Source organism: Mixophyes fleayi, chromosome 1 (assembly GCF_038048845.1).
Source record: "Mixophyes fleayi isolate aMixFle1 chromosome 1, aMixFle1.hap1, whole genome shotgun sequence".
Lineage (NCBI taxonomy): Eukaryota > Metazoa > Chordata > Amphibia > Anura > Limnodynastidae > Mixophyes > Mixophyes fleayi.
This window is the reverse complement of record NC_134402.1, coordinates 140,986,702-141,006,965: the sequence shown is the minus strand read 5'-3', so window position 1 is coordinate 141,006,965 and position 20,264 is coordinate 140,986,702. Positions and strand designations below refer to the sequence as shown.

The window sequence follows — 20,264 nt, the reverse complement described above, 5'->3', positions numbered from 1 at the left end:
TATACACCATATTTCTACTTGAATTAATAATCTCATTTATTTTAAAATAACAATACCTTAATGGTTGTCATATTATAAATCTGTGATTTGATGAAGTATACAGTAAAATATGGTATCTATAAGGTTGAGTACAATTATTTAAACACCGTAGGATATGTGGTTTTTTTTTAGCTCTGTAACAAATCCTTAATCTTTATGACTCAACTGTTAAGAGTTTTAATTGAGGGCTTAGTATTTATAACATAAATGTTGCAAAAAAATTGATTTTCAATCATTTTTGGGATATTATATTTTGGAGTAGACTATAACGTGTTGCATTATAATCTCTGTTTAAAATGAATGTAAGTAATTAATTAATGTTGTCAAGCTGTGCCAGAAGAAAAGTGAAATCATGGACAATTTGGACAGTAAATATTATGTTACATTCAATGCATACATGATTAGTAAGGGGTATATAGTTTATTACAAATAGGAAATCAATTTTATTTACATCCAATATAGTAGTGCTAAGGGTGCCAAAAGGTCTCTGTTCGCCCTGCCCATGTGTCATGAGAGGGCACTTTTAGTGCTCAGCAATCCTCTGTACACTATCTGTACTACCTGTATAAAGGGGCATACCATCTCATATGGGGGCTGATCCTTACATGCTCTATATATAACCACATATCATGACCATGATTTATAGTAAATGTAGATAAAAATGAGGAAAATATGCAATTAAATCCCAAATACAAACCCATCAGTTTGAGTATTAAATAGTCTATCATGTTACAGCTTTTGATGGATATGTATCACATGAAGCATATTATTCCAGATCATTGCCTCCAACTGCTTCAAACACTAATTATAAGATACAGATCACAGTCTGGAAATTTCTCACTCCCCATGGAGTTGCTTTTTGCTGCCTTGTTAAACATCTAGAACAGTTGATTGAATTCTTGAAGGGTAATTGTCATATCAGGCTCTCTAATTGATATATCTGGGTCCAAGGTCTTCCAGCATTTCTTCCTTACCTCTTATTTAGACAGCAATAAATTATGGGGTTGTACATTGTAGAGCTCATTGCCAGCCAAAAAATAGCCAAGTAAATTTGTTGGATGTATTTCCATCTTTCCACTTTTATGTCGAGTGCAGTAACAATAAAAAATATATGATAGGGAAGCCAACAAATTGCAAATGTTACCACAACTACAATCATCATTTTCACCACCTGCAAAATAAAAGAGTGAGATTTAAAATTACAACTTAATTTCAGAAGTAAAAAATAAGGGTCATCAGTAACTGTGAACAATGAGCATATATTTAATTTGCATTTTTGTGCCTGTAAATTATTTGCATATGCATAACTGCAACACTCATAAATGCCCAACCTAATGTCTAATGTTTTAAGTGATCTTTCCATTGTTCGGCTGAGTATGGGCTTTATCTACAAAACCAAAGTAAGTACAAAGTATAAGGACAGGAACTGTGACAGCACAAAGTGCAAACTTGGCTTTAGCAATGAAAAGTGTCATTGTATTTATTTTAGAACTATTTAAAGTTCATACCTGGTGCAAAACTATCTTATATAATAAAGAATGCAAAGTCAAAGAGAAGGGATGGGCGCAGGGAAAATATCATCAAAGAGGTCAGGGGACTGTCTAAGTATCCAATGCTTGTGTTTAATGGCACTATTGTAAGTGAATATAATTTTATTTACTTCTTGTCTTTCTATACCAAGCATTTCATTATTGTGGTTTTAGTTTGTATTTTTTTTTAGCAACCATACCTTGTCTTTGATCTTACATCGCACCCAGTATGTGACATAGGCATCTGGCTCTACAGAATTGTGCAGCTGGAATCATGATTCTCTCATTTGACAAGTGAATCATTTCTTTTGTGGACTAATATTTTGACTATATATTGATACTCATTCTGTTTGCTGTGGGTATCGCTGACTTTATACACAATATTTATATTTATATTAATCATTATTATAAGAACATATGTATATACAGTTGTATCAAAGTTACTGGTAATTTAGATACTTTGATACCCAAGTCAATATGCATCATTATTTAGGTTATCAAAAGCATATGGATGTTTTATAACTGTACTTCTCCATCTCTTGAAATACTGAAAAGTGATTGCACAGTATATTTATTTCACACTTTTGTACAGTTAATTTACTTACATTTCCTAGATCACTGGGTAATATTTAATTATCATTTTGTCACATAGGTAAGCAATATTTCCCACCCAAAATATGTTAACAGATCCCACACATTATTTAACAGTTGATTACATGGTGTTCACTGAATGACTTTAATCTTCACTGACAGCCTGTGCTCCAAAGCTAGAAAGCAAAGAAACTTGTATATAGAGTTCAGTATGTACAGTTGACTTAATCGCCCTTGTCTACTGTGGTCTCCACATTTTTCCATGCTACAAACATTCCAGGTATAGTGCCCTTTATTGAATATATCGTTTAGCTTTTGTTTTTATTTATACTAGTTTTTTGTCTACAATATTAATTGAATTAGTAGACCCTGAAGAATGAGTATATAATTTTAATAAAGATGTTTTAGTTTCGTGTCATATACAGTATTGGCTTTATTTTATCTTATTTCATTTTAATTCATATTATCAAAACTTGAACTTTGTTAGCTTGTTTTCAACAGTCTCATAATGAGATTTAGTTTCATGGATTAGTTGTTTGGTTTAATTCCATAGCATCAGTTCAACAGACCATTGTTAATTGATGAAATTGTTTAAAACACTAATGAATAAAAACCTTGCCTTCTACACTCAACGGGCTTTTTATTACAGTGTCTGTCGCGCTGCCAACATTAACCTTTAGTACTTTACAAACGTACGCTACATTTTACAGACTGAAGGATCAGAGTATTTGTACATTTTTATGATATGGTAATTACTCCGGGACTTCTATTGTTCTATGCAATCTTATTTCTATTCTCAGCAAAATTTACAAGTTAGAATACGTGGCTTGATCAGATTGTACACATAACTAACTGCTGGTTTGACAGTTTTCAGATAAGAGAGCCTTGACAAGGGCAGAGCACACAACCAATTAGCTGCTGCCTTCTACTGAACTGAAAGTTCCTCCCACTTCAAAGATCTACTGGCTGGACTATATGAAAGAATATCCACATATGTGTACTAGAGTTGTACGCTGACCCTCTTGTTTGGGTTTCTAAACAGCATTCATGTGTCGGTTTTGGTTTGATTTTGGTTTTTGATCTGGATTCAATTAAAAATTATGAAAAATAGGTAAAATAATGTCATTTTAAGCTGTTTTTGCGTCAATATTATTATTTATAGCATTAACATTCATTTACAGTCATTTACAGTCTATTTAATGATTACTTCACAACTGTCCCAATTTTCACCAATTTTGACCAAAGTTTGCAGTGAGCTGGCTGGCTAAAATTAGTGACAAAGCAGTGGCACATATATATGGCACAAATGTATCGCAGTTTAATAAAAAAAGACACTCCCTAGACTAGCGGTCACAATAGATGATCTGGCAGCCATGCAAAAAAGCACTTTAGAGATGATAAGTACCTTCATTAATCTTCCGTGGTGCAATTTAGGAAAGAAGGCACATGCTTTTAGAAATCAACTAGGCAAAAATTTATTTCATTAAGACATCTGAGGAATTACTTTTTGATGCAGTTAAAATTATGTTTTACATGGAAAGATGAAAATTGTGGAGGCCAAAAAGAAATTACTCTGACAAAGGAATTCATGGCTCCAAAAACAGCTTTGCGTCATCAAAGTTGTATGACGTGTGTTGCTTCCCCATTGAAGAAACTACATTTATTGAATAACAAGGTGACTTGTGATATTAGTGCTTAAATTCTCACAGGATGTATTCTTCATTGACAATATCATAGACCAAGCTCGGTCAGAAAAACCTGATCTGTAGAAACAGATTATCCAGGACCGCAATTAGCAGTTGGAGTCAATGATAAAATGCTTCCAAATCCTACAGGAGTGTGATGTAGATGAAGTCATAATTATAGAAAGTAATGTTTTAGAAGTCACTGAAAGACGGGACCCACAAACTATACTTTTAAAGACTGAATCTGTTGAAACATATATCAAATTAGTAATGATATAAGAATAACTGCATTATCTCAATTGTATAATTACTTTACAGACGAGTCAAGAAAGAACAAGGGGATTACTTTTATGATATCCCTCTGCTCTCTGATCTGCTTCATAATCAAGAAAGAACATAATAGAAAATCCTTCAGAGACACTTATCCTCCAGAAACAGGCAGCCTTCATTGGATGGACAGTGGTAGAATTAATACAGTTAAACATTGATAGAACTAAATAGATGAAGTTGGACTGCACCCATAATAACAAATTAAAAAAATATGCACACTAGTAGAGATTTAGTAGAGATTTAGAGAGGTAGCTAGATACTCAATAGTAATGTGTAATTTGATGGCACTATATAAATAAATATAGATGATGATTGTTGAAGGTGGAGTGCACCCATAAAAAAAGCCTTCAAAGACTAGACATACAATAAATTTGGAATGTAACAGGGCATCCATCATAGACACTTATGCTATAGAAACAGCATGGTTTATTGGATGAACAGTGGTACAATTAAAACTAAATATACAAAGGTGGCCTGCACCTTCATCTGTTTATTTATTATGCACTTATCGTTGGGTAGAGTATACATCGGGAGCCAAGAGTAGAGCTTTCAAACATCTTGTTTTACTATAAGTGCTTTTTATGATATGAGTAAGGTAGATCTTGCTGAATAGAAATTAGTATGTGCCGTAATGCTGCTCTTGTGAATCAAGCAAGAGGAATAGTCACTTGTGTATATTTGCAAGTACAGGATATATGTCATATATAAAATATGTCATGTATATCAAAATAGAATGTATATAAATATGTAATGTATAAATAATGCATATATGTTATAGTAGTGAAGTCTAAAATATGTTAAATTAGTGAAGTGTAAAATATATGTAAACCAGACAGTTCAGATTGGGCAATAGTTGGCCTTCCCAGAGTATGTATAACTCACATTGATGCAGATTTGGTTGCCAAACATCTGTCTTGACAAGACAATGCAATTGAATATGACAGATCACATTCTTAGAAATTAAGAGACATAATTTGGCATATTGGTCACCCAACCAGCAGCTAGCTGACAGTTGGTAGCACTAGTAACGTGCTGAAAACAATTAGGCAAAAATGTACTACAATGAATGCTTCAGAAGATTCTTGGGGGAAAATGGAAAAGACAAAATCGTGCAAGATTGCATTGTCCTTGTTATGACTCGCTGGGCTCTCTGTCAGAGTAACTAGATAGATAGATAGAGAGATAGAGAGATAGATTGTTAGTTAGATAGATAGATAGATAGATAGATAGATAGATAGATAGTTAGGGATAGGTAGGTAGTTTGTTAGATATTAGATAGCCACCTGGGTGTTTAGATAGGTAGTTAGTTTAGTTCTTAGATAGATTAGGTAGATTAGTTTAGGTAGATCAGATAGGCAGATAGATTAGCTAGATAGATTAGATAGATCTTAGATAGGGTCAGTTAGGTCTGCTCTCTGTCAGAGTCTGCCCTCATTCATGCTGTCATTTCTATGTAATGCCTCACCTGGCCAGCCTGTTTCTCTGAGCTCACTCACCTGGCTCCTCATTATCACCTACAGCCCATTGGTTCTGCTTTCCTTGAATAGCCAGCTAATCCTCTGCAGGATTGCCGGTAGTACGTTTACCATAGTGTTCTGCTCCCTTGTGTTTTCCCTGTTACCTGTTCCTGTTGTTTCCTGCCGACTTGTGGTATCCCTGTGTATCAGACCGTTACTGTTCCTGTCTACTATTCATTGGATTTCCCTGTGTACCGACTCCGCTCTGCTTTGACTCTTCTCCTGTTTGGATTCCCCGTGTATGGACCCTGCTTCCCCATTGACTATTCTACTATCTACTGACCAGTTTCAGTCAGCTATCTTCCGGTAAAGTCGTGCTCCCAGGCATGGCTCTGGCGTGATCCCCAGCTCCTCTGCTCATCCTAACCTGTATACGGAGGCGCAGCCCCTGCCGGATCTCTGCGCTCTGATTTCTGAAAATCTCCCTCTGGCTCCGGACTCACCTTGCCACAGGTACCCTTTGACTGTTTACTTATATCACTGTGTGCCTGTAGTTGTAGTTACCTCTGGCAACCACCTAGGAACTTTTTAACTCTAATCTCTGGACTACCATTGGTACTGTGGGTTGTAGTTACCCCTGGCAACCGCCTAGGAACTGTTTCCCTCTAATCTCCGGACTATCACTGGTACTGTGGGTTGTAGTTACCTTTGGCTACTGCCTACGTTAAGTTCCTTCATCTTTACCTATCTCTGCAAGTTCCGTTCCTTTCCAGACAAGCACTGGTACAGAAGTTGCTGTGTATCAGGGGACCTCTCCATCAACTGTTCATTTATTTCAGTGGCCACGAGTGATATACCAGTCTTGACACCATCTCTCTCCTGCCTCCCTCTGGCACTTCCTACTCTTCGGCCTCGGTAACTCTATTTTTAGGTTCTCCCCAGCCAGTGCACATCTCATGACCCTCTGTTTGGCTGCAGCCAAGCCTGTCCCCACCACTAGGGACAAAGTGAACACCAGACGTTCGGAGCAGAATCCGGGATTTGCTGTACTGGCTGAGAAGTTCCTAACAGTCCTTGGGGCCATATGTTGAAAAAGACATGGACATAAGTTAACAAACTAAGCACTCTAGTGACAGGCACTGCCCCTATTGTGGCTTAAGTGCTTCATTTGTTTAGGCCCCCACAAAAGTCAACATTTTGGTTATTGGTTCTTCAACTAGAGATTAAAGAGGGATGTTAACAAATAAATTATGGGCATTTGGATAACAATGGTCATCTTCCTCAATGGTAACCAATCATCACCGTCATCTTCATCTTCATTGAAGATGTCTATATCAGTTACATTTTCCTTTGAATTTAGAAGATACACCAAGTAGGTATCCATTAGGCAGCATGTGTGACACATTAGAGAGAGTCAGCAGCAAATACATTGGAGAGGGTCAGCACTGCAGCAAATACATTGGAAATGGTCAGCACTGCAGAAAATACATTGGAGAGAGTCAGCAGCAAATACATTGGAGAGGGTCAGCACTGCAGCAAATAAATTGGAGAGGATCAGCAGCAAATATATTGGAGAGGGTCAGCACTGCAGCAAACATTGGAGAGGATCAGTAGCAAATACATTGGAGAGGGTCAGCACTGCATCAAATACATTGCAGAGGGTCAGCACTGCAGAAATTACATTGGAGAGGGTCAGCACTGCAGCAAATACATTGGAGAGGATCAGCAGCAAATACATTGGAGAGGGTCAGCACTGCAGCAAACATTGGAGAGGGTCGGCAGCAAATATATTGGAAAGGGTCACCACTGCATCAAATACATTGCAGAGGGTCAGCACTGCAGAAATTACATTGGAGAGGTTCAGCACTGCAGCAAATACATTGGAGAGGATCAGCAGCAAATACATTGGAGAGGGTCAGCACTGCAGCAAACATTGAGAGGGTCAGCAGCAAATATATTGGAAAGGGTCACCACTGCATCAAATACATTGCAGAGGGTCAGCACTGCAGAAATTACATTGGAGAGGGTCAGCACTACAGCAAATACATTTGAAATGGTCAGCACTGCAGCAAATACATTGGAGATGGTCAGCACTTCAGCAAATACATTAGAGATGGTCAGCACTGCAGAAAATACATTGAAGAGTGTCAGCAGGAAATACATCACAGAGGGTCAGCATTGCAGTAAATACATTGGAGTGGGTCAGCACTGCAGCAAATAAATTGGAGATGTTTAGCACTGCAGCAAATACATTGACAAGGGTCAGCATTGCAGCAAATACATTGGAGAGGGTTAGTAGGAAATACAGTGGAGATGACCAGCACTTTAGCAAATACATTTGAGAGGATCAGCACGGCCACAAATACATTGGAATGGGTCAGCACTGCAGCAAATACAATGGAGAGGGGACAGCAGTGGCAGTATCAGAGCTCATTAGATGGACGGAGTCTGTATCAGTAGACATTATTTAACAGATGATGAGACAACACCCAGGTGTGATACATACATGTGTTCGACTGCTACGGGGTCGACATAATATAATTGGTGGGCACTAGTATAGACAAGGTTATAAAGTCGATACTATAATGACATCCACAGAATTATTAGGACAATTAAAATGTAGACAGTATTATGCCTAACTGTATCCCTGTCCTATCCCTAACCCTGTCCCTATCCCTGTACCTATCACTGTCCCTATTCTTATCACTGTCCTTATCCCTAACCATGTCCCTTGACCTGTCCTCATCCCTAACCATATCCCTAGCCCTATTCCTAACCCTATAATAATACTGTTGACATTTGCATTGTCTACCTAATCATACTTCACACCTTTTGAATTGATGACCTAATAATACTGTTGACACTTGAATTGTCGACTGATATGCAAGCTGATAGACCTAGACCAAAATGTAAAATAGTGCAAGGTGGAATTATCCTTGGGACCACCCACCCATCCACATGTTAAAAAGGACATGCACATAGTTTAACAAACCAAGCACTTCAGTGACAGGGGTTGAAGTGCTTGATTTGTTTAGGCCCCCACAAAAGAGAACATTTTGGTTGTTGGTCGATGAACTGGACAATTCAATTAACACAAATATGCCTTAATCTGAAATTTGCTTCTTTTTACATATGAACAAATTCAAATCATGTGAAGTACAAGCCAGTGCAGTAAAATATCTGTCCAATATTTATAAGTGGTAGATAGCATATAGCACAGTTCACTAGTTGTATGATTTCTTGAACAGAAGGACCTAATTTAGAATCATGCTGTGTTGCAGATGAATACATTTAAAATGTGTGGTCAGATTTAGAATTAAGAGGAGGGGCACGTCCAAGAGCTAAACTCTAAATTACAGTGTAGAAATAAAGCCGCACACTATATGTATTCTACATGCAAAACAAGGCAGTGTTTCTCCTGCATGCAATAAAAATGTGCTACGCTTAGCTAGATTTGCTCATAAGTCTAAATGATGCCCAAAATTTGCTTTCATAATTGCTGTTATATGCACAAAAATAACTATATTGTATTTTTCAAGGTGTCAAGCTGGATACCTGGGGTTTAAGGCTCTAAAAGTAAATAACAATTCCGCAGGAACTAGGGGGACAGTTCTCAAAAAAAAGATCTATAATTCAAAGAGTACAAAAATGAAGAAGGCAAAAAATACATCAAATTCTCCACTTTTATAGAAATATTTTTAATTTTCATGCTATGGTGAGATTATTATTTATTTAATTTACTAAAGGAATATTATTATTTATTTAATTTAATATGGGGGCATTATTATTTATTCAATTTACTACAGGTATGCTATTATTTATTTAATTTAGGACAGGGGCATCACTTGTACACTTGTGGAAATACAGGTGCAAGTATTGACTGACACCTATGTATAAGCTGGCCCAATGCCGAGTAGGCTGGACTTTTAGAAAATGGCTAAAACTTGATGTTACATATATGGTTTTACCATGAGGTTTGGCCTGAACCGTATGCATTTTACGTGTTTGCAGACTGCAACACATTGGATGCGGTTTGCACATTCAGCCTCCAAACGCGGGATAGTAATTCTGTGCTTTGGATCTGATAAGCAAATCTGATGCGTGGAGGTTTGTGAACCGCACAATAAACAGCAACTTAGTAAATATACCCCTATGGCTTTTTATCTTTTTTTATTTCAATCTTACTAACTGTGTAGTTGTATAACTAATTATATGAGAGGCACATAGTAGATTGTTGATGCCTTGATTACTACTCAGTGCCCGATGTAATCTTAGTCATTGAAAGCTGATGTCACAGAAAATGAAAATGCTTGGCACCCGGTTATTTTAAAATCTGTTTTTTTTTCATTACAGGAAACACAATTGTCACATTAACACAAACCTCTCAACATGTCAGTCCCCAGCAGTAGGTCAGGGGGCATGGCCACATCATGATGGTGGCGCACCACGACCTAGAGGGGCTGTCCATTATTTACCTCCCTTTCCCAATACTCCTACCCGTGTAACAAACATGTCCTAAAATTGGGACTGTCCCACCAAAATCGAGACAGTTGGGAGGTATGATAGCATTTACAATCTGGCATATACATGGGACTATATCATGATCCCTAAGCTGTGTTATATCTGTCATTATCCACCCCCTATCAATAGTAAAATTTGCTCTTTCACTAATGAAGACAAAGCCAATACAGTCATATGATTTCGCAATAGATTTAAGCTCTTCTAATTTCTGTTTCATCAATAACCTCTACAGTGAACTAAAATGTAATCTCTTTATACAGAGTATAATCAAATTTATTTTGTATCTCTCTTCTCTTTGGCTTTGGGAGTCATTGACAAAGTGAAGTGCAGGTTAAAGAAGTTACTTACTATTTTGAGATGTTATATACTTATTTTATTATTATTTAAAAAGATGAGCATGGCACAATAGTATTGATTGTAGAAGCAGCACATTTTTACATGTTATGATAGACAGACGTAGTAAAGCAGGATGTTCTATGTAGAGGATAATGTACTTATTCTTTCTAATGTAGCTGATAATGCATGCCAAGTAGAAAACATATATTTTGTGCTAATGGATATAAAAAGAGCTTCAAGAAACAGCTGCAAATTGGCATAATGTAGCCATGATGCTAATAAAGCTGAAGGGTTCAATATGAAAACAGCCCATGAAAAGTGGCTAGAAAATGGAGTTGTGTCATCATCATCATCATCATCATCTGGTACCTGCAATAGATATGCCTCCCCAAAAATGAGGAGATGTGGCCACGTCTAGTCATGTTGCCTCTCCAGGTGGAGTATTACACTTTTTTGTACACGCCCTTACTGTAGTTAAATTGTGCTTACCTGTTCCACCTCTCCAGGAATAACAGACTGCAAGCCTAAGACATGCTCAAATCTAAATACAGTCTCAATTTGATATGCATGAGCATTATGGCAATGCATATGTTTACTCTACACAAATGGACTTCCATCCACCTCTAAATAAGGCCCTTCCTACACGGAAAAGCAAGCAGTATATTCCATGAATGAAAAATTGCATACACTTCAAGTGTATCAGTCGCAACAACCCGGTAAGGTTCCCGCTGCCTTAATGCCAAATCAGTCCAGGGTCATCAGCATTGGACTGGATACCCTAGGGAGATCAGGTCCACAAAACAAAATGTGCCCCACCCCCTAGGTATAACCAGCACACACACACACACACAAATAAATTTGAAATAAAAACACCCCAATGCTACCCTCATTCACTCTCTTTATTGTTCACCTATACCGAGGCATGGCATTCTCTTCATCTGTAATAATGCATGGGTCTTAGGCATGGCAATAAAAGACCCCTCATATATGATGCAATACCACCTGCAAAGAGCTCCCATTGAAAATAAGCTCTTCGCGGCAGTTCAGTCATATATAACATGAGGATTTACCATGGTCTGAAGTCAGGATTGAACTTAAGAGCCTTAGAGCTTTTCAGCATGGGGCTGGTTATATTTTTTGTGGGCACAATCTCATTAGGGACTCCTGCCCCATGCTGATCAGCCTAGGGCTGGTTTGGCATTACGGCAGGGGACCCACACTGCAGGTTTCCCTTCTATAGTGCCATCAGCCCTGACTGGCAAAGCCTAGTGCTTTTACTAGTAAATTTGGGGGGGGGGGCATTGCTTTTCTGACCCTTGATTTTGCTAGTACCAGCCTAGTCTGGCAGAACTAGGGTTGGTTAAGATGTTTGGTTGGGGGCATGCTGTTTATATTTTTTTATTTTCTTAAAAAAAATCCTAAAATTAAAGTATCATGGATTATCTCTCCTTTTACAATTCTGAAATATCGACTAATTTACCCTACTGATTTGTATAAAGTGCCACTGATAACAAAGTGACAGACAAGCAGGGGCAAATTATGCACACATGCATGCCCGATTTGGTTGCCACACCGAGATAGGATGGCAAACAATTTTATTTAGCAATATAATTGTGCCTAATCTTCTTGAGAAAGTCCTACTGTGAGGACAAAAGACGTTGGAGGATACCCTTTACTGCCTTTCTTTATATCACAAACTTTTATTGACATTAGAGAAAGTTATATACTGGCTGTGGCCACAGCAGGACTCAATACTATATCTGGTAGAGCTGGAGAGGAGGCGCGTGTACCGGCAAGGTACTCCAGTGATAACGATGTTGGTTACTGTTTACCCACGGACAAGCAGAGACTGAAGTATAGAATCTGGATTTGTCAGACAAATACCGTTGGTAAGAGGCTTCCCTTCTTTTTGAACAGATCAATGTGATGCATATAATCTGATGCTATATCTAGTACTCACACTGTGATTTAAGAGAACATTGTACATGGGATCGTTTGCACACCACCACATTACATTAGAGATACCGCACTTTAGATAAAGAGCTGATCCCAGCCTATATATCACCCACAGAACGTTCCAATGCTAATATACAGTCAGGACGAAGATCTGTATTCCCTTTCGCATAGGAGAGCAGATCCTTTCAAGGTCTATACAGGTATTACCCGAATACAGTTAGATTATATATAACAATTTCCAGTAGGAACTCTTTTCGCCATTTTCAGATTGCTTGTGTGTTGGAGAAGTAATACACTGAACAAGGGAATCGCATATGACTATCACAGCATATTTTAAGAGTCCTATGCAGTAACATATGTTTTAGTTGTCAAGGAATAAATAAGTGTATTTTTAATGCAACAGTAACCACTGAATACTTTATTTAGGGGGGCAGCACTAATCCAGGGTCAGTCAATTGAATGTATCTTTTATAAATATAGTGTTGTGCGCTGGGACAATTGAATTATCATTTATCACATTTTAGAGAATAAATGGTTGCTCTAGACCCCAAGCTGCATGCATATGTATGGTTCATGTCTGGTGCAAAAATAATTGTTTAAAATAATATAAAAAAAATAAACAATGTAAAGTCAAAAAGAAGGGATAGGCGCTAGGAGAAAAATTTATCAAAGAGGCTAGGTAACTCCCTAAGATCCAAAGGTGCAGTTGGAATCATACTTCTCCTTAATAAGTGAATCATTTATTTTTTGGGACTGATATTTGGACTGTTTATTGATATTCGTTCATGTTTCTTGTTGTTGGTAGTACTGACTTTAGAACTCTAGTGTAATAAAGTCAATGCAGTCTATTTTTAAATAATAATTTGAAGACTTTGCATATTTGTTTCACGTTTTTATACAGTTAATTTACCTATTTTATTTTTTATTTTTATAGTTGTGTCAAAATTTCTCCATGCTTTCCGGGTCTAGATTCACATTTCCTGCAAGTCTCTTCTAATTTTCCTATCTACATTAGTATTTGAATTAGCAGACCCAGGCAAGTATATAAGTAAAGATGTTTTAGTTTTATGTCATATACAGTTTATTTCATTTTGGCTCATATTATCAAAACTTGAACTTTAGTCAGCTTGATTTTAAAAGTCTCAAATTGAGCTCTAGCTTTATGGCTTAATTGGTTTAATTCCATAGCATCAGTTAATCAGATCATTGCCAATTGATGGAATTGTTCATTAAATGCTATTTAATGTATTAAATGATTGCCTTCTACACTCTAGGGTTTATTTGTTACAGTAGAATCGAAAGTCTCTGTGGGATTTCTAGCATTAACCTTTACCTCTTTACAAATGTGCGTTATATTTTACAGACTGAAGGGTTCAGAGTATTTCTACATTTTTATGAAAAATGAAATTGCTTAAGGACTTGTATTGTTCTATACAGCCTCATTTCTATTCTCAGTGAGATTATACAAGTTGGAATACGTAGCTTGATAGGTTTGCACACATAACTAGCAATTAGTGGCAATTGCTGGTTTAACAGTGTTCGGCTAAGAGCCTTGACGAGACGGTACACAACCAATTAGATGCTATTTTCTACAGAGCTCAAAAGTCCTCCCCCTTCAAAGTTCATTCAGTGCACAATAAGGTGCATACCTACTCTCTTTTCCCAAGAAATGCCTGGGAAGGAAAAAAAATCTAAAGCGTCGCACAGTGAAAAGATGAAAATGTCACATAAAAGTATTTTTCTTTTTAAATATCTCTCAGTTTAGACTAATTTATGGCTTAAATGAAATATGAGAGTGAGGGGACATCAGGAATCTCCATTATATTTCCAATTTCATGTTTATGAAGCTTTTTATAACATTACTCAAGGTACACCTGGAAATGTTCATGGATTGAAATATGGAAACACAGAGTAAGTACAATAAAAAGGAGAGGACGAGATTCAGAGCTGGTGCACAATTCAAGTGCTTTTGAATAGTAGAAATGTCCATGTCCTACTCCATACAGCGAAGAGTGTCCCTAAAAATGTGCCCTCTCTATCCTTTCATCTCAAAAGAAAATGTAATTTCTACAGTGCTCCTCAAAACTGTACATGGCAATCTGCCTATTCTGTTTTTTTAGCAAGGGAAGCCTAATTTCTCCCTTCTGTCTGTGCAAACGTTTGCTCATCCAAAAACACAATCTTGAAAAAATGAAAATTTTTCAATTAACAAAAATATTCATTCATCAGAGATCCTTTTGCATACTTAATCAATTAAAGAATTAAACAGTCCATATGAAACACAAATCAGTACAGTCTAATATTTGCATTATAACTAGTGTCAAATATTTGTGGGTGGCATAAAGTACAGTCCTCAATTTGTACGAGTCTTATCTCGGGATACTTTGTTTAGTTGGTTTTTTTTTTGTTTGTTTTGTGCACAGTAATATATTTATTCTAAACAAAGTATCCCCAGATAAGATTTAGCTACCACTTTGATTCCCGAATGGCATGTATTTTCGGTAATGTAAAAACTAATTCTATTCAGAGTCCCGATTATTATCGGTAATGCAACAGTTGACCAGTAAGAGCCAACTCAATTCAGGGCACTATATAAGACAGGTCTCAGCCCCCATTGGAATATCCCTAACAAAGTCCGAATGATGAAACGCGTAGGGTTCCAATGAGAATTGAGACTGGTTACCAGGGCAACTGAACCCGGAAGTTACATGGAACTTTGATCGCGGTTTAGATCACCAGCAGGATTTCAAACTGCGTGTTAAAGATACCTTGATGTGCACTGTTTTCCTTACAAAATGTAAGTGAATTTTATTCATTGTTTAATAAATGCATGTATTGGATTACTACACCATTGGAGAAATTGTCTCTTTTTCTCGTCTTCTAACTATGTGCAAGTTCTGTGGCGGACCCTGTGAACATATATGAGAACACATTTGACGATTATTGGAATCCTTTACAGATGGTTTTGTAATTCTTGGACATTGATATTACTCACGACCACCATTGTGAATATGAACATTTATTATTCTTTTTATTTTGTGATCCATGTTATGTCTAACTAGTGTTTAACACTCAGATACCTTCAATTCAAACCCTTCCCCTTTTGCGCCTATCCCGATTGTATGATTTTTATAACAGTAATCTGAACTTGACTTTTTATTGTTTGTGTCACAAGGAATAAAATGCTTGGGCATCCAGCAATTAGAAATTTGTTATTATTTAGCATTGGAGCAAACATAATTTTCACAATAACGGATATAATCTGGCATCTGCATGTAACTACATCACATACGAAAAATGATGTCACAACTATCCACCCGTTGATCATAACTCAAATTTCCTATTTCACAAATAAAGGCAAAATCAGATGTGCAAAGTACTAATGCAGTAGCATGCTTTCACATCAGAGAAATAAGAAAAAGTATTTGGGCTCTGCTAACTTTATTGTTTCATCAATAAGCTCATCAATGAATTTAAGATTTTTGGCACCATCAAATAATGGAAAATGCAGTGCTAATGCAGTGACTTCCTATTATGTGTTGTTACATATATATAATCAAAAGATGAATATAACAATGATTGTAGAAGCAGTACATTTCTATGTCATATAATGGACAGACCTAGCAAATCAGGATCTTCTATGTAGAGGATGCTGTTCTTATTCCCATAATGTGACTGATTATGCATGCAATATAGAAATTATTATTTATTTGGCTATAAAAATTAGTTTCAAGAGTTGAATGTTACACATATTTGAAGGTGTTCCATTTAAGAGGGACTCTGCAGACTTTTATTACAGCATTAATATGCACATCAGTAATAAAAAGTTATTAGTACAGTGCCTATGTTTCTTAATATCATGAATGATATGATACATTTATCATAAGCAATGATAAATCAAAAAACAAAAATAATCTTTCTGACACTTATATTAAAAAAAAACAATAAAGAGAGCAATATTGCCGCTGCTCCATGGTATTTGCAGTCCCCATATATTCAGGGAAATTAGCAATTCTTAGCAAATATTAGAAAATTAATTGCTATAATTAACATAAAGAAAAAAACAAAGTTATATGAATAATAAAAAACAAATAATTGGTAAATTAAATTTATTTTTGGAAAAAAAAAATCACTGAATGCATATATTAAAATTATAGTAGCATCAAACGATAAAATATCACAGCAACAGGCTGTATAAAGGAACCCTCTCAAGTAATAATCAATGAGTCTCTTTTCTTACCTTGGGAACAAGACCTTGGCAAAGCCATAGAGATGCGGCTTGCCAGCTTTATCTTATAAATGCAAGTCGCATTACCTTATTTATACACAATATATAGTGATAAAGTGTTATACCTTGGCAGGGTTAATAATAAATGTGAAAGTCATATTTTCCACCTGAAATATATTTATATATACATCCATTATTTACTGCTTTAACTTACAGAGAATGGTGCACAAAACAAAAAGCATCCAGTCAGCGGCAAACCAAGGTCAGAGATTCCCATTCACAAAATTGGAAAAAAGAGTTTGGCTTAAGATTTGATTAACAGGAATTCAGCCAGGAAATGACAACAGACCCTGAAATAGCAGCATAGGAGTAAACAAAATCAATAACTTTCCAAGGCTGTGGAAGATAAAACCCCTATTTAAAGGTTAACAGTCAAGACTCATCAGAGACAACTGGAGAATTGTGAAATACTGGAATAGCTACTGAGCATGCTCATGGACTTAGACTCTGGAAGCTGCTTCTTCTTCTTACGAATGTGGGATTGTGACAATACTCTTTATTCTGATTTATTATGTGTAAATCTCAATTATATTTTATTGCCTCCTGTATAAATACATTTCAATTTATTCTTCTGCCACTTCCTGCCCATAAATTGTCCTTCTAACAATTAGTGTTCACCCCCTGCACTTTCCATCTTCCTTTCTTCATCTGCACCAAACACATTTATGCTTATTTTCACAAAACCATAATTGCTGTTCACTCCCTGTCGCCTCCCTACCATCACCACCCCCGTGATGCCTTTCCCTTAGCACACCCTTACTTCTCCTGTTCTCTAAGCCTTTATTTTGCAGTGCCCCATATATCCACCTCCAGAACTCCACCCCTCATCTTCAACTGAACCAATGAGGATCTCTGTCTCAGGAGGGGGAACTGGCTGGTGGGAGGTCTAGCTCTTCCATACCTCTAAACACATTGACCAGGCCTGCATTGGCAGCTCTATGGTGCTCTGTGGCAGTATGCATGCTTAGTACCAACAGCAAAGGGAGCTGTCCCCAGGAACTATGCTATCTTGCTACACCACTGGAGAATAGTTTACGTTTCTGGCATCTCTGAAAAGAGAATTAATGTAATTTTCCTGGGCAATTACATGTAAAATGGGGAGCACCTCTCTAAATGTGTGTTCTCCACTCACCATGTCATTTAAATCATGCACTGCAAAAATACATCTCATTTTTCCACTTAAATTCAAAATTAGGAGCTGTCATGCTCTTAATACACGCTTCCACAAGGAACAATCTTCCCAATGTCTTCTATCAGGCAGTGCAAACTTTTGCATGTGTTTTCAATGTTGCTAACTTTGTGGCTTTTCGTCTACAAAGCCACGTTCCTCCTCATAAACATAGGTGCATTTGTATAAAACATGTGTGTAGAATCCCAAAACAGCATGTCCACTGTGCACTGCACTGTTGTAAATGGTGTATTATTGGCTTCTGAAAATGCACCTTAATGTGTGTTTGTGTGTGGTAGGGAATTTAGAATGTAAGTTTTAATGGGGCAGAGATAGAAGTAAATGATTATATATCTTCTGTACAGTACTGCATAATATGAATAATTATAATAATAATGTACTGCATTTGAGGGCTGTCCCAGGGGTGTACCTATCACATGACAAAATGAGGCGACATTCTTAGGCAACATGAACAAAATGTAGGGAGTTAATTTACAAAATGTTAAAAAATAGTTGTTAAATTAGTGGTGTCTACATTGTTGTTAGATTTAGTAATGATTAAAGTCACAATATTTGTCTTTATTCATGTAATGTGCATAAAGGATGATAAGGATGCCACTTTATTTGCCACCTCACTGAGGTGTCAGTTGTTGTCTGACAGCTGTCAGATGTGGCAGCCAGCGGGGTCCCCACTGATGCATGCATCCACTCTCTGTCAGCAGCACCGTAGCTGCTAGCAGCAGGTGAGGTTATGCGGGTGGCGGGAGGCCCTTGGAGAGAGGGTGGCCCGGGGCACGTGCCCCCTGTGCCCCCCCCCCCTTAATCCGGCCATGCACCTCAGGCATTAGAAGGACTCAGAACACCCCTAGCCTGTATTGGTGAAGTTAAATGTAAATGGAATCAGTGAATATGTGAGAAGTCAACTCATTATAACAAATTTTTAACCACTTGATCTAGTCTGTTGTACACACAGTGCAGACATTTATTTTGTGGGCTCAGCCAGTATGCAGCCTACTAATTTCCTAGGTACCAGTAAAATCACAGAGAACTGCCTTAGCAATTTTCATGAAGCCTGGCTTATATTCATGAGGCACTTTGTACTAAGTGAATTCGGGCTACATTCTAATGAATTTTAGCTCACCCCCCCCCAAAATAGCTGTCACTGTTCTTTGCAGCTGACAGGACCAGTTTCAAAATGGAAAACAGTTTGCATTATTTTCATTATGTATGACATAACTAAGGCTATAAGTGAAAGTAAGATGAATGGACATCTGAACCATGCGGTGGTTCAGTAGAAACGCAGATTCCCGGCACTTTGAAGTCATTTTTTTAAAACAGCACGTTTATTAAAGGCAAAGCCCATTGACTTTTGTCTTTATTAAAATTGCTGTTTAAAGATAATTTCAGAATACCAGGAATTGGTGGTTCTACGGAACGGCAGCATAGTAAATATGCCCCTTTGTGTGCCAAAGGGAATGTGATCATAGAACAGTGCCAGGGAGAATTTCTTTTTCCGAATATCTGACATTGAAAGAATTATGGACAATAGCATCTCGACTTTTACCCCAAACACTAAGGCAATTTTTAGGCATAATATGATGTCAATTAATATTATTAGAGCCAGCAAGTATTGCCAATATTAAACATTTCAGTTAGCGTAACATTAATGCAGAGGATATCTGAGGGACTGGTAGAGAGAGTTTTGGGTGTCATCGGCATAGAGGTGATATTGGAGGCTAAAAATGCTGATGAGATCAACAAGGGAAGAAGTTGAAAGATAGAAAAGCAGGGGCCAAATACAGCCTGTCCATGTAATATATTGATTGTGGCATAAAATACTTTAACAGCCTAACTAACCAGTCCATCAAAGTGCTCTAGTTTACATATTGCAGTAACCAGCTTTTTAATAAATTACAGCTATGTACAGCATATACAACACATTAAAGTCATAGCTGCAGGGAGCACATTAAATTTGACAAGAATCCTAATGAAGACACCAATAAAACAGTTTAATATTTTTAGTTCTGAAGGAATTTGAACACATTGGTGTTCAAAATTATCAAAGAACTCTAAAATGTAGCAAGGTTTTAATTAAGGATGTTTATAGATAAATATAGCCTGTGATGTTCGTAACATTTTATGTGCTGATTCCATTAATGCAGCTGTCTCTGATGCTATTTCCCTCATGGCATTTGTGCTGTATTCTGCTGCAATGTAATGTGAACTCTGGACAGTAAAATTACATTACATTTCTTTTAGATGTCCTTGTAAGAAGTGTGATATTACTATAGCTGATAATGCCTTTACAGTGATGTATCATTAACTTTTGGAGGATCTCAAGAGTGATTTTACCATTATTTAGTA

At 37.0% G+C, this 20,264-nt stretch overlaps 1 protein-coding gene across 1 annotated transcript in view; it reads right to left on the bottom strand.

Annotated features, from left to right (window-relative positions):
- TACR3 (tachykinin receptor 3) overlaps positions 1–20,264 on the bottom strand; it is a 78,170-nt gene that overhangs the window by 2,088 nt on the left and 55,818 nt on the right. The window contains exon 4 of the mRNA XM_075200935.1: positions 1,014–1,210. Coding sequence (XP_075057036.1) covers positions 1,014–1,210 — 197 coding nt within the window. The remainder of the gene's footprint in view (positions 1–1,013; positions 1,211–20,264) is intronic.